The following is a 13,985-nucleotide window of genomic DNA, read 5'->3' as shown; positions in this document are numbered from 1 at the left end:
CAGGTATACTGCGAACCACATAATTCACAGAGGAATTTTACAAGTGGATGCCACATTTAGAAACTTTTTCCCATGGAGACACAGGGCGTCCACCAATCACCTGGTATTTCTTGCATCCAACCTTAGATCCTGTCCGATGTGGTCCTTCCGCAGTTTTCATAGAGTTACTGTTGTCATATCTGTCAAAGACTTGGATTATAGAACTAGCTTTATCAAATCCTTTTAGTACCTGCCTCAAGTTCTTAGCAGCCAAGCCACTGAATGTGTGGAATTTATCTCCATTCATCATTCGTATAACATCCATGGCATCTCTGACGCACTCTGTGGTTTCTTTGTTGCATGGTCTAGCTCATGGATTCTTTCAGTTTGAGCTTCTAGCTGATGCCCTAATTCAGCTTTGTCTCCTCTTCTTATTGTTCTATCAGTATGGAAGAAGGACATAGGCACCGTCCTATTGCGTGACTAAGAATAGTTGCCATTGAAACATAATCTCTGCATTTTGCTAAGGACCAGGCTCTGCAGAAAACAATTTCTGGACTTGTAGCTTCTGTGATTGTCTCTCCCTTGCCAGACTTAAATTTGGTCTTCTTGGCCATGCCATCAAATGTTCTGATGCCAAATTTCTTGATTGGACTGAAGAAGCTACATGTCCCATCAGTATCAAGTGCCTCTTTAACAAATCTCTCCATTTGTTCTTCCCTATTTTCAGTAGTGACTCTTGTACATATGATGCTTCATGCAGTCCAATAGATATGTTGATAAGCATCTCATGATGTGATTCAGGATCAAATGGCTTTGTCGTATTGTTGATGACATGGCTGATAAGAGCTGTAACATGCTCTTCATCTCTCTAGAATGCAGAGGCAAGGACTTGTTTGTGAACTGTCTTCACTACTTCTTGTTAGGCCACATCTTTCTCTCATAGCTTTTGCATAGTCGTAATAGTGTTATCTCTAACACCAAATACTGACCCATGCATAAGTGTGATTGAATTAAAAACCTAGTTTCTAGACTATTTCAAAGGCTAGGTCTGCATGGTTACACAATTACAAATTAAAACCTCCTACCAGGCAGACTAGATGCTACATTGCATGTACAAAAACTTACAAATGGAGAAGCGTTACATTAGGAATATCTATGCCCACTATGCAGTAAAAAACTATGGACACGCAATCTACTGCTACTAGTGCACACCATTCAGTGTGAGACTGATGTGGTCAGGAAATTTCAATTAAAATTATAGAAAACTATCATAATCACTTGTGAGATATTTGACAATTAAGAATATGCAATATGAAACAATTCATGTTAGTGTCTTGCAAAATGTTAAAATTGGCCATTTTTGCCATGTGCTAAATAGCTCCATCATTTTGGGAAGAAAAAAATACTTGCCCATGCAAAACCAATACAAATCTTTTAATACATTGTTGTTTGGTAGCTTTGCCCACATTAAGGTGGTGAAATTAACTTAAACAGTAAGAACTGTAAGCATACTCATGTTGTAGTGTTTCTGGAGCTGTGCAAAAATATGATACTCTCTCATTTTGGGTACCATTGTTTCACCTTGTGAGAAGCTTACAGCACCACTTGACAGCTCCACATCATACCTCTTCTAAACGTACATAAAATAAGCTTTCAAATGGTATATGATGTGGTTATGTGTAAGGTGGATACAGTAAACTCCAACAATATGGTCCCTTTTGGGGAATTGCTGCATGCCTATAATGTTACATCATCTCATTTGCAGTCACCTCCTACTGGTTATTTCATACGTACCCTTACAATCACCGGCTGTTCACTTCAAAGCTGTGCATCTGAATGCTCTCATAATAATAAGTTTAATTTCCAGGGAGAGGCTCTTTATATCCTCTCCATCCCTTGTGCAAATGTGTAGGGGCTGGACAGTGGACATAATCTGACCTGTGGTCTCCACTATGCTCAGGTTTCCTGATCACTCTTCTTCTGGAGGTATTGATCATAACACCTGAGGAAGAATCAATCCTCATTTGTTCTTGATGATCTGGACAGTTTTGCAAAGGAGTTTGTACGCTAGTCCTGTCTCTAGTTCCTGTGTAGTAAAGGTGGAATGTGCATGTCTTGACAGTGTAGAACCTACAAATCTTGCACAATAGTAGGCCCTGCCCATCCCTTCTCAAAGTCTAATTTTAGTCCCCCTTAAGTCCCAGTATGTCAGACATGCCCTGATCAAATTGAAATTTATATGCATCTTTTGCTTTGGCTTGTCTGGGATTTTGCCACATAGGGTGGAATTGGTGTCCCCAGCTGTCTGCCCAGATTCAGCTGTGCTGGGCCTGGGCCATACTTGGTGGCATTTATATTTTATAACTGAGGAAAACTAAAAATTGATCCTCTTGTTTCAGAGCATGCTTTACAGTTTGCAGAGCTCTCTCCGGCTCACCATTAGCTTGGGGATAATGTGAAATGGTTACAATGCAGTCAAAGTTACAGTTGTTCATAAAGGACATGACTGCTTTTTGACAAATTGTGGTTTGTTGTCCATAACAAATTAATCTGATGTTGTGCAAACCTACTCTCCAGGCAGTTTGGCACTCAAGCTAGAAAAGTCAGGTAAATGTGTGACTTAAGTGTCCGGCAAAGTAGTAAGCTACATCCAAGCACCTGTAATTCACAGCTGTGTACCCCAACTATTCTACCGGGTTGGTTTGACTCCTGAGAAATGGTTAACATTGCCTTACATTGGGTAGATCTGCATTTTTCACAAAACTTACATAAACATATGGGGCCAGAACTCCAACTGGGGTAAACTGGAATAATTAGTGGATTTACAGCTGAGGATCAGGCCCTTTAGTCCTAGTTTTGCGAATAGAAAAACCAAGGCTACAAATTAAACGCAATAAGAAGAATCGAACAGAGAAAAGACAAGAAACACTTGGGCCAAGATTTTCAAGGCCCTGTTTTTTTAAAAAACAAACAAACTTTGCCAAATAGGCGGTACATTTAAATAATCACATCCAAGGAATATTGTCTGTCTGTCTAGATTAGATTCCATATCTATAATCTACGTAGATTTTCATATCACACCTTACTGTAGTACCCGAGCACTTCAAATACTGAAATAAATCCCTGACACACAAAATTCAGTGTGTATAGACAATGGCTGAGGTACTCTGCTCAGGCCAAGGAGCACTCAACAAAACTCAGGAGGGGTTTGCACTTCCCTAAACCTGGGACCAGTCTGGTCCCCACAGTACATAAATCAGAGAAGCTAAAGGTTGCCATAACTTGTGCCATCTGCTAATGAGGCCCCAAGAGGGAGCCAATGTTCACCAGGATGCCCCAGCTTTGCCATCCACCCCTGGTCACGAGCCGTTTCCCCACTGCAGGGAGAGCTGCATTGCAGGATCTGCTATGGTGACTGTGTGCTAAACCAAGTGATAATCCCCACCGTGCTGGGGAGATCCTTCTGGGGCTGCTTTGTTCCAGTGGTCCTGACACAGGAGAGAATCTGGCTCATTGAAATTCAGAACCCACAGAAATATTTGACACAGAATTTTGAATGGTCTGAATTTTTACAAATCAAACTCTAACTCCATTAGCAGTTTGATTCTCTCTTAATGATGGTGTAGGATTTTTTGAATATAAAATATCACTAGCCTGCTCAGTACCCACAGAAATATATTACTTGTATTCATAAATAACACAGAGTTTGACAGGGAAGAAAATTGCAGTTTGAGCATCAGTTTTATCAGTCTTCTCTTCAAGATTTGAATCTTAGTCTCCAAGACCCTATCTCCATGGTAATGTCAAGGAAGAGCAGGACTTGTGTAACCTTGGAAATTAATTTTCTTTTTCTTGACACACCTCAATTTTCTTCACAGTTTCCTAAAAACTGAAAGTAATTAAGAGTTTTGCATGTTTCCCATCCCCCAACTCCTTCTTGCCTCGCTGCAGAGTCAGATGGTGATGCATGAAAAAGCTGAGATTTTCAAAGCTGCCTCGGGTATTTGAAGGCCCAAGTCTCATTCAAATTAATGAATGAAAATTAATGGGAATTGGGCATCCACATCCTATAGGTGGCTTTGAAAATCTCAGCCAAAGTCTTTTGTATACTCAGTAAGGCCCCACTTATGCAACAAGATCTAACATGGAGCCTTAGGCCCATGAGGAATCCTGCTGGCTTCAAAGGGACTCTGCAGGCATAAGGCTCCATGCTACTGGAGACCACTGAAGGAAAAGGACATGTTAGTTTCATAGAGTGTAAGGCCAGAGAGGACCATAGATAGAATTATAGAATCATAGAACTGAAGGGACCTCGAGAGGTCTAGTCCAATCCCCTGCACTCATGGCAGGACTAAGTATGATCTAAACCATCCCTGACAGGTATTTGTCTAACCTGCTCTTAAAAATCTCCAATGATGAAGATTCCACCACTTCCCTGGGCAATTTATTCCAGTGCTAAACCATCCTGACTGTTAGGAAGTTTTTCCTAATGTCCAGCCTAAACCGCCCTTGCTGCAGTTTAAGCCCATTGTTTCTTGTCCTAGGTTAACGAGAACAGTTTTTCTCCCTCCTTCTTGTAACAGCCTTTTATGTACTTGAAAACTATTATCATGTCTTCTCTTCTCCAGGCTTAACAAACCCTATTTTTTCAATCTTCCCTCATAGGTCATGTTTTGTAGATCTTTAATCATTTTTGTTGCTCTTCTCTGGACTTTCTCCAATTTTTCCACATCTTTCCTGAAATGTGGCACCCAGAACTGGACACAATACTCCAGTTGAGGCCTAATCAGTGTGGAATAGAGCAGAAGAATTAGTTTTCATGTCTTGTTTACAACACCCTGCTAATACATCCCAGAATGATGTTTTCTTTTTTTGTAACAGTGTTACACAGTTGACTTATATTTATCTTGCGATCTACTATGACCCCCCAGATCCCTTTCTGCAGTACTCCTTCCTAGGCAGTCATTTCCCATTTTGTATGTGTGCAACTGATTGTTTCTTCCTAAGTGGAGTACTTTGCATTTGTCGTTATTGAATTTCATCCTATTTACTTCAGATCATTTCTCCAGGTTGTCCAGATCATTTTGAATTTTAAACCTATTCCCCCAAAGCACTTGCAACCCCTCGCAGCTTGGTATCGTCCGCAAACAAGTGTACTCTCTCTGCCATTATCTAAATCATTGATGAAGATATTGAACAGAACTTGAACCAGAACTGATCCCTGTAGGACCCCACTTGCTATGCCCTTCAAGCTTGACTGTGAACCACTGATTACTCTCTGGGAATGGTTTTCCAACCAGTTATGCACCCACCTTATAGTAGCTCCATCTAGGTTGTATTTCCCCAGTTTTTTTATGAGAAGGTCATGTAGATCATCTAGTCTGACCTCCTGCATATCACAGGCCATTAAGTTTCACCCAGTTACCCCTGTGAAAGGGTTGACTCAATGCTAGCACCTCCTTATGGCCAGGCATGGCATAGCAGCTCTCTTCTGATCAGGTACCACCTGCCAACCAATGCTCTGGGCCTGCAGATATCTGCCTCTTCCTGTGACTTGGCCCTCTAGCCAGGTCACTTTACAGTCTTGCCCCTTCCGGGATAGTCAACTAACAAGAACAAGGAGACTTAACATAAATAAACTGAGTTCACAGGTAAAAGTGGGGAATGGTTCCCTCTCAAGGTGTGTCAGCATCCGACCATCCCTTTCCTCAGGAAGGGCCCATGAAGGAGAGCATATTGTTGGGTGGGGAGCTCCTGCCTTTGGTCAGCCCTCTCTTCAGGAGCTGAGCCCTGAGGGCCTGCTCTCCTTCCTGGTGTGCCATCAACTAGCAGGGACTCTTCCTCTTAAGCTCCTCACTCCAAGACTAACATTTCTCACACGTGCAAAGGAGCAGAGCCACCTGCACCCACATTAGCTCGTTAACCCCATATTGTCCCATGTGGGGTTTGTTTATCCCAGCACACCTCTATAGTGATCCCAAAGACTTCAGTTAGACTAAAGCATTTTAATCCTCAGGAAATTTAACTGTTAAGTGCCACAGACAGAGAACAGGGGAGACCAAGGTGCCACCAATGGTCAAGGCCTTTGCAATGGTAAGGAATTGATTAGGTGAGATATACACAGATGATCCTACCAGGAGATCCACACCCAGTGCTGCAGAGGGAAGGAAAAAGAAACCCCAAAGGTCACTGCCAATCTGACCCGGGGGGGAAATTCCTTGCCAACCCCAAATCTGGAGATCAATATGATCCTGAGCATGTGTATTAGGTTCAATATATCTTACCTAGTGTTTTCTTTAACAATGTTGCCAAAGAAGTGACAGGACCAACTTGTTTCACCCATTGTTTTAAACTTAAACCCCAAACACTGGAAACCCTGGTTGTAGGTCATCTTCAAGTGTCTCCAAACAACAGTGTCCTCTGCAGGTGGGCAGAAATGCTGGGCACATTGATGGATGACTCACGGGGTAGCTTTTTACCATATTACTTTGGATGTCAACAGGTCTCTGAATTAATCAGTGTTCTGGAGCAGTATGCGACTGGTTTCAGTAGACTATTAAGATCTTGCAGTAATAGTCCCCTTAATTCATAATCAGTGGCATCCATACCTATAATGGTTGGGCTTACTGGCAACATAGGAAGTAAGTATTGGGGCTTCAGATAGGAGTTGTTAGACTCTGTAGAATGCCTGCTCTGGTGCTTGCTCCAATCCAGGTGCTTGCCCTTCTCAGGAGTTAGTCAAAGGATGTATTGTTTCTGACAGGTTAGATATACATCTGCCAAGCTAGTAAATCAAACCTAGGCTTCTTTTCAGTTCTAGAATAGATTCAGTAAGCTGCCTTTCCTTAATGGCTTTACTCTGGAGCTTGGCTTTCATCTGGAGCATTTATAATATGTCCAAAGAAGTCTAGCTGTTTCTGGTTCAGCAAGCACTTCTCTTCACTGTGCTTCAGACTTGCAGACTTTATTGTTTCCAAGACAATAGACATTCTTTCAACATATTCCTCTTCCTTGTTTTCCAGTGTTCTGGTAGCATTCACTGGCTTTCCTATGGTGTTCATTATCATAGTATCTGAGTGCCTCACATACATCAATGAATTTGTTTTCACAACATCCTTTGAGGTAGGGAATTATTACTATCCCCATTTGACAAATGGATAACTGAGGCACAGAGAAATTAGCTGACTTGATTAAGATCACTCATAGTGTCTATGGCAGACCTGGGAACAGAACACGTCTCCTGAGTTCCAGTCACAAGACTAGTCTTCTTCTCCAACCCATAGCCATGTACTACAATATCATCTGCAGAAGTGATTACAGTGCTTATTCCAGGTGCTTCAATATTTATATCTTTTTCATTTGGAAAATCTCCGGTGTACTAGTAATGCAAAGTGCAAATTTTCAGAAATAATGCAGTCTCAATAGCATGATAACAGTTATTAACTTGGCACTGTCTGGATATACAGGCCTTTGCCAAAAAACAGCTGCAGCATCTAAAGGAAAAATATAGTGGCTGCTCTGTGAGAGATTGCAGAGAATGGCAGTGTTCTGTCATTTCCTTTGTAAAGAGAGGAACCAGTTGGTGTAAGACCAGCTCCCTCCAACCAGGAATGTTGAGGTTCCCTCCTTTCTGTGTCTACATTATGGAAAAAGTTTGTGGTTAGTAAATCTTGACCTCTTACTCTAATATAGACAAACCCTAAATGACCTGCCCAAGCTCACATGGGAAGTTGGAGATAAACTCAGGAATTGAATCTAGATCTCCTGAGAGCTATGCTAAGTACCTTAACCATAAGGCCATATTGGCTCTTTCTAGATAAGCATCTCCAGTTGACAGCAAATTAGACATGAATTTACACTATGACCATAAAAAAGGCCAGTGTCCCTTTAGGTTTCACATACAAAATGCATGGCATCATTGAACAAAAGGGTGATAGATTCTCTCTCCTGTACTATATATGGCTCTTGTGCAACTGCCCATAGAATATTGCATTGAGCATCTCACTACCTCAAAGACAGTAACAAAGTGGAGAAAGTGCAAAGAATAGCGACAAAATGAACTTGGGTCTAGAGAACTTGATTTAGGAAGCAAACGAGGTAGAGGGATATGATTACAGTCTGCAAACATTTGATAGGTGCAACACCAAGGAGGGAAGGGAATTGTTTAGGGTATTACATGGTGGTATAATTAGGAGTAATGGGATGAAATTATGAGGAGAAAAATGTGGATAACTATTATGAAAAAGTCTTAATGAAATGAGATGTGGAATAGTCTCCCTAGAGAAGTAGCTGAAGCGCCATTGCTTGGGACTGTTAAAACAAACCAATAATAGGGAACAATCCTGCAGTGGCTGGGAGATGGACTGGGTGAGCTAGGTCTTTTCCATCTCCAGCTTCGATGATGAAAGTGTTTTTAGATCCTTCAGGATGAAAGGCATTGCAGGAATGTAAGTTATTACTATTCATTTTACACAGATGGACCAAAGAAACCATCAAAAGAAGACATGTTTAAAATTATACATGAGCCAGGAAAGAAAGGTTAAAGTCATTTTTTTATCAAAGTAAGTTAAACTAGGCTAATTGGTGCTATTCAGAGACAGTACAAGTGATTGATCTCTTGCAACACTAAACTGCAAATGATAATTCAAATCTCAAAAAAAAAATATCTAGCAGAGGTTGCACCAAATAAAGTCATGGCTGGGGAATTAGTGAATTTTAAACCTGAGAACAAGTAGAAAAAGGATGGAATATTTTAGGTGGAGGAATTTTCCTGGCTTTCTGTACAAATAAATTAATGGTGATGATCTGTAAATGGTAGGGCAACTTTCACATTCCTCTGAGATTTTGATGCCTCTTCTAATTTTTCTCACTGTTCAGAATTTTGCTTCATGCTAGAATTAAAGATGGAGATATATTTAAGAACCCACATCCTCCATGACTTTTTCCAGATATAATGTTAATGCAACATTCTGTGTTCTGTATTGTATTCATACATCCTTTCTACTCATTGTAACTATCAAGTCTGATCCTGTGAAGTGATGTGTGCCCTCTGGTCCATATTGAAATTGTGCTGAAAGAGGTGCAATTACACAGAAAATTGTGGGGGAGTGGAGATACATGAGTCTTATATCCATGCTAGCCATCAGCATCAGAAGAGTAAAAGTTAGGGGTAACATATCCTGCTCAGCCCCCGGCAGCTGTTTCTTTGAACGTTGAGGGACTTTCAGATGAAGTGAGAACTCTCAATTCCTTGCAGGGGGTGTTCAGTATCTTGTAGGATGGTCCTTTGACTACGAGCTCTTTTGTGCAGGGACCCTTTTTGTTTACCAAAATTCACATATTATGAGGTAGGATGGTAAAGATTATTGCCACAGTCTTACAGAGGAAAAAGCTAAAAGAGAAGGCCCAAATCTCCATTGACTTGCACTTTGTATAGTCATTGACATAAGTGCAAAGTTGGTGAACATAAGAACGCACCAAAGTTCTCCACTCACACCAGTGCTAGCATTTTATACCCACTTTTCATCCTCTTTGCATTGTTGTAAATGACTACACAAGGTTCAGGGCAATGGAGAATCAGGCAAGGAACTTTTCCAAGGTCCACACAGCAAGTAAATTAAAGAGGATTAAAAAGCAGCTGTTCCTGGCTCCCATCCTTAAATTCCATTCATTGGCCCATGCCACCCCTGCGCTGTAGCTAACTTACTGTAACAATAATAATATCGCTGGTAAGACAGAGACAGCAATGAACATGCAGAGGAATGTTCTGTGACTAATGACCGTTGCAATAATATTTCACATCTTTCTAGGTCTGTAGTGGCCCTTCCCAGCCTCCTCAGCCTATTGTGATTCCGAAGCCTGTTCAATCGGTCATTCATGTACCTTTGCAACCGAGCTGCCCAGGCCGAGGCAAGATGGCAAAACTTCTGAATCCAGAAGAAATGACATCCAGGGATTACTATTTTGATTCCTATGCTCACTTTGGAATCCACGAGGTAAGGCTTTCTTTTCTTGGTAAAAATATGAAAGGGCAACATGGTTTCAGTGATTTCATGGTTGATTTTTTCCCCCCTCCTACTGGATGCACCAATTTGCCAAAGACCTGATTCTGCAGTCTTTACTCATGGCAATGGTTCCTCTGATTAAGTGCTAATGATGAACTCCACCCCTGGGCAGAGGGCCACTTCAAGGCCTATGTATTATTTAAATCTTCAAAAGAGGCCGGCAGGGGTGCATGGAACTTGTGCTGGCTCCCTGCACAGTGGGGAATTTCACCTTTAAGTATGTGGTACTTAGCATGACTATAAGGGTTGCAGAATAGGTCCACCCCCATGGAAAGGACATACCAATTTAGTAAGCTAGCTCTTTCTTTGCTAGAACATTTAAACACAGATGCATACAATACACAGTGGGCCATATTCTCCCTTCAGACATGCATGCCAAGCTCCTATTGATTTCAATGGGAGATGCAAGCATTTATCTAAGGGAAAATTTGGTAAGGACTCCAGAGCAATCTGTCATTTACATTTAATGCCCATGCAGTAATTACAGTGAGGTCATCAAAGTCCATGGCATCCTTTCAGCTGTGACTAACTAGGATTTGTTTCCTTTATTTTGGTTTGTGTTTTGTTGGGATTTTTCATTGTGGGGGAGTTTTTTCCGCCACTTGTGTATTTTGTTTGGCTATTGGGTCTTGTTGCTGTTTGAAATTTTCCTGTTCTTAGTTACATCTTTTTCTGTGCCATGTTCAGAAGGGTTTAGGCATTTTGTAGGAGATGCTGCAGCTTTTAATAGTGATTTGAATGAGGTCAGGTTGGAAGCTTGACAAATAGATTTTGGAAGGACACTCAATGCACAAGGGGCATTATGGAAGAAAACGCAGAGACAGCTGTGGGAGAAGGAGACCAAAAAGGTATTGAAGAAGGCATAACATGATGTGAGGACAATGGAATTGTACAGTTGTACCTAAGGGTTATATTAGAACAGCAGAAATTGTAATACTAATAGTGATGCATGAGACAGAAAGAGCCCAGCTTGTCTCTCAGATCCCAGGGTGAGTTTCAGGAGTAGTAGTTAGAAAAATATTTTTATGTTTGTAAATAAATTGAACAAGTTTGGTATAGAGTCGCTGAGACAGCAGCCCCTCCCTGCCTAACAACCCCTCCCCCTTTGAAATCCACAAAGCCCCAAATATGCATAATTCACACAAAAGGGATTCTCCACAGGAAGGGAGGGAGAAGGTTGCTACCACTTCAGTGCAACTGCCTCCCTCCTTCTGACAGTTATTGGGTAGTTTAATAGCATCCTTGGCATGCAAAAATATGGAGGACAAGATCTGGGCCTTGGCTTGCAAGCAGCTTGGAGCAAAGGATGTGTCATCCTCTCTGTCTATAAAGAGTTACAGGAACATATTTCAAATCTGAGTACCTAAAGCTAAGCCGCTAAATCCATACTTAGGCTGAGATTTTCAAAGCCACGAAATGGATTTAGACATTGTATTCCCATTCCAATTAATGACAGTTGGGCTTGCAAATCCCCTAGGCAGCTTTGAAAATCTCATCCCTAAGGTCAAATTTTATAAAATTCATAAAATATATTTTGTTTTTGAAAATCAGGCCCTAAAAGCACATGCTCTGACACATTATGGCACCATTTAATGTTTCCTGATCAGTAGTGAGAAACAAGCAACATGGGGATTGGACCAGGCTTAATACCGCCACAGCAGCTCCTACTTCATGCAAAGTGGAATCAGACTCCCCTCTCTCCCTTTTCAGTATTTTATATCAAGCCACACTCCATGAGAAAACGTCCCCTTACATGTCAACAGTTATGGATATAACCAGTCCCCTTGAAAGTAACCCGCCCAGGCAGACAGACAGACAAGCAACCAATGTATAGTAATCTTGTGCACTAGTGCTTCCATCTGCTAGGCATTTGGGCTTTCATATATCTTGGCATTCAACACGCAATCATCCTCCTGCCTAAAATTATTCAGTGAGGACAGCAGGAGTAATCACAGTTATTGCCTTTTAGACATAATAGATAACATTTTCACAAGCACCTGAGTGGCTCCTTAGTGCCTAAGCCACTTTTGAAAATGGAATTTAGGTGTCTAAATCACTTGTGTTTTTGAAAATATTTCCCCAATTTGTTTGATTTTCCTCACACTAGTGCAAATGAGGATTAACTCCACTGATGTGAATAGAGTTACACCTATGTAAAATTGGTGTGAGAAAGGAATTGGCCCCTATCAGTGGCAACTTCAGAAGAAGGAACTGAATGCCTAAAGGGACTGATCAAGAGTTAACCTCTAGATACTGCACACATACCCACTGGAAACTGGACTAAGATCCTTCTAGTAGTGAAGCAGTGAGATGCAGGGAATAGGAGAGTAAAATGTGAGTCAGGAGACTTGGGTGCTATTCCTAGGTCTGAAACTATTAGCTGTGAAACTTTGGGCAAGTTTGTTGAGCTGACATGTTCACAAGTGTCTACTCAACTTGAGTGCCTTCGTTTTTGGGTGCCCAAGTAAAGACACCTAGGAAGCTCAAGATGGGCTCCCATAATTATTGGACAATAGAAAATGTAGTCCTCAATCTCTCTGTGCTCCAGTCCCCACCCCCAACTTGTAAAAGAGGAATAATAATAACTACCCCACCTATTGGGGAAACACACTGTCTATGTATTATTAGTTCACCAAGTCATATCCAGGTGAGTAGTGACAGACATTACCTTCTACAGTCTGTCTGGTGACCTATGTGAAACCTATTGGAGTTAGTCTTAGTCCAGTTCCTTGTGGAGGTGTCTTTTTAGTATTATAGTATTTAGTATGGAGGTATTATAAAGACGGCCACAACCACCGCAATGTTCATTCTTTGTGGCGGTCTCAGCAGAAAGCCCCACAGAGGAGGAGAGTGACGAGGTTTGCACCATTTTTGCCTATGCCCACAGCAGTACTGTGGATTGACTATAATTTCTGGTCACCATTTTTAAAAGTAAAATAATATTTGAGGGAAATAAGAGTAGATGAATGAGACAATGCTGATTCTTACTATTTCAACTTCTTCGTAGTTTGCATTTTAAAGTTGTCTTGATCTGTAATGAATCCTGGTTGTGTCCCAAACAAGCTGAAAAACTTTTCAGCTGGTGAATATGTTGAATTTTAATGACGCAGTGAATCCTACCCCATGAGTAAACATGTGATGCCTTCTTTCAACACAGGAAATGTTAAAGGATGAGGTGCGCACATTAACATATAGAAACTCCATGTATCACAATAAACATGTTTTTAAGGATAAGATTGTATTGGATGTTGGAAGTGGCACAGGAATCCTCTCAATGTTTGCTGCCAAGGCAGGAGCCAAGAAGGTGTACGGGGTAAGAAGAATTTTTCCTAACAACTTTATTTTGGAGAAGGAAAGAGGGGGAAACGTAGGTTTCTTTTATTTTTTCATTTGTTTCCATGTCTTGTTTTGACCTACAGCCTTACATTGTGGGTCAGATCCTTAGCTGGCATAAATGGGTGCCACTCCATTGATTCAGTGGAGCTATGCCCATTTGCACCAGCTAAGGATCTGGCCGATGACATCCTTTCAAAAGAGCGAAGGGATCCCTCTTTTAGCTGGTTCGTCTTTCCTTGTGATTGTTGTGTGTGTGGCCTGCACTGATCCTAGTGGGAGGGGAGGGGGGGAACAGTCTCTTTTTCCTGCAAACATTAAAAGCATTTGCTCCTCTTGGAAAAGTTGATAGGGAGTGTGCTGCCTTTTCTGATTTTTCTTATGTTCTTGGGACCTTCAAAGCACCAGAAACAAATTCCTCCAATCTAGCCTCCCTGTGCATAACAACCAAAGGAGCTGAAACAGAAAGCATCTGTAGCCTTTCCATATCCATTACTCCACTCCTCAGAAAAGGCAGGGAATGATTACTTTAAATGTACTGTACACAGGGCCGGCTCCAGGGTTTTGGCCGCCCCAAGCAGCCAAAAAAAAAAAAAAAAAAAAAAA

At 41.3% G+C, this 13,985-nt stretch overlaps 1 protein-coding gene across 1 annotated transcript in view; it reads left to right on the top strand.

Annotated features, from left to right (window-relative positions):
* PRMT8 (protein arginine methyltransferase 8) overlaps positions 1–13,985 on the top strand; it is a 99,221-nt gene that overhangs the window by 41,121 nt on the left and 44,115 nt on the right. The window contains exons 2-3 of the mRNA XM_024208181.2: positions 9,792–9,977; positions 13,204–13,359. Coding sequence (XP_024063949.1) covers positions 9,792–9,977; positions 13,204–13,359 — 342 coding nt within the window. The remainder of the gene's footprint in view (positions 1–9,791; positions 9,978–13,203; positions 13,360–13,985) is intronic.

This window comes from Terrapene carolina, unplaced genomic scaffold (genome assembly GCF_002925995.2).
Source record: "Terrapene carolina triunguis isolate 2854851 unplaced genomic scaffold, T_m_triunguis-2.0 Scaffold112, whole genome shotgun sequence".
Classification (NCBI taxonomy): domain Eukaryota; kingdom Metazoa; phylum Chordata; order Testudines; family Emydidae; genus Terrapene; species Terrapene triunguis.
Note: the sequence above shows the minus strand (reverse complement) of the source record. Positions and strands in the feature narration are given on the sequence as shown.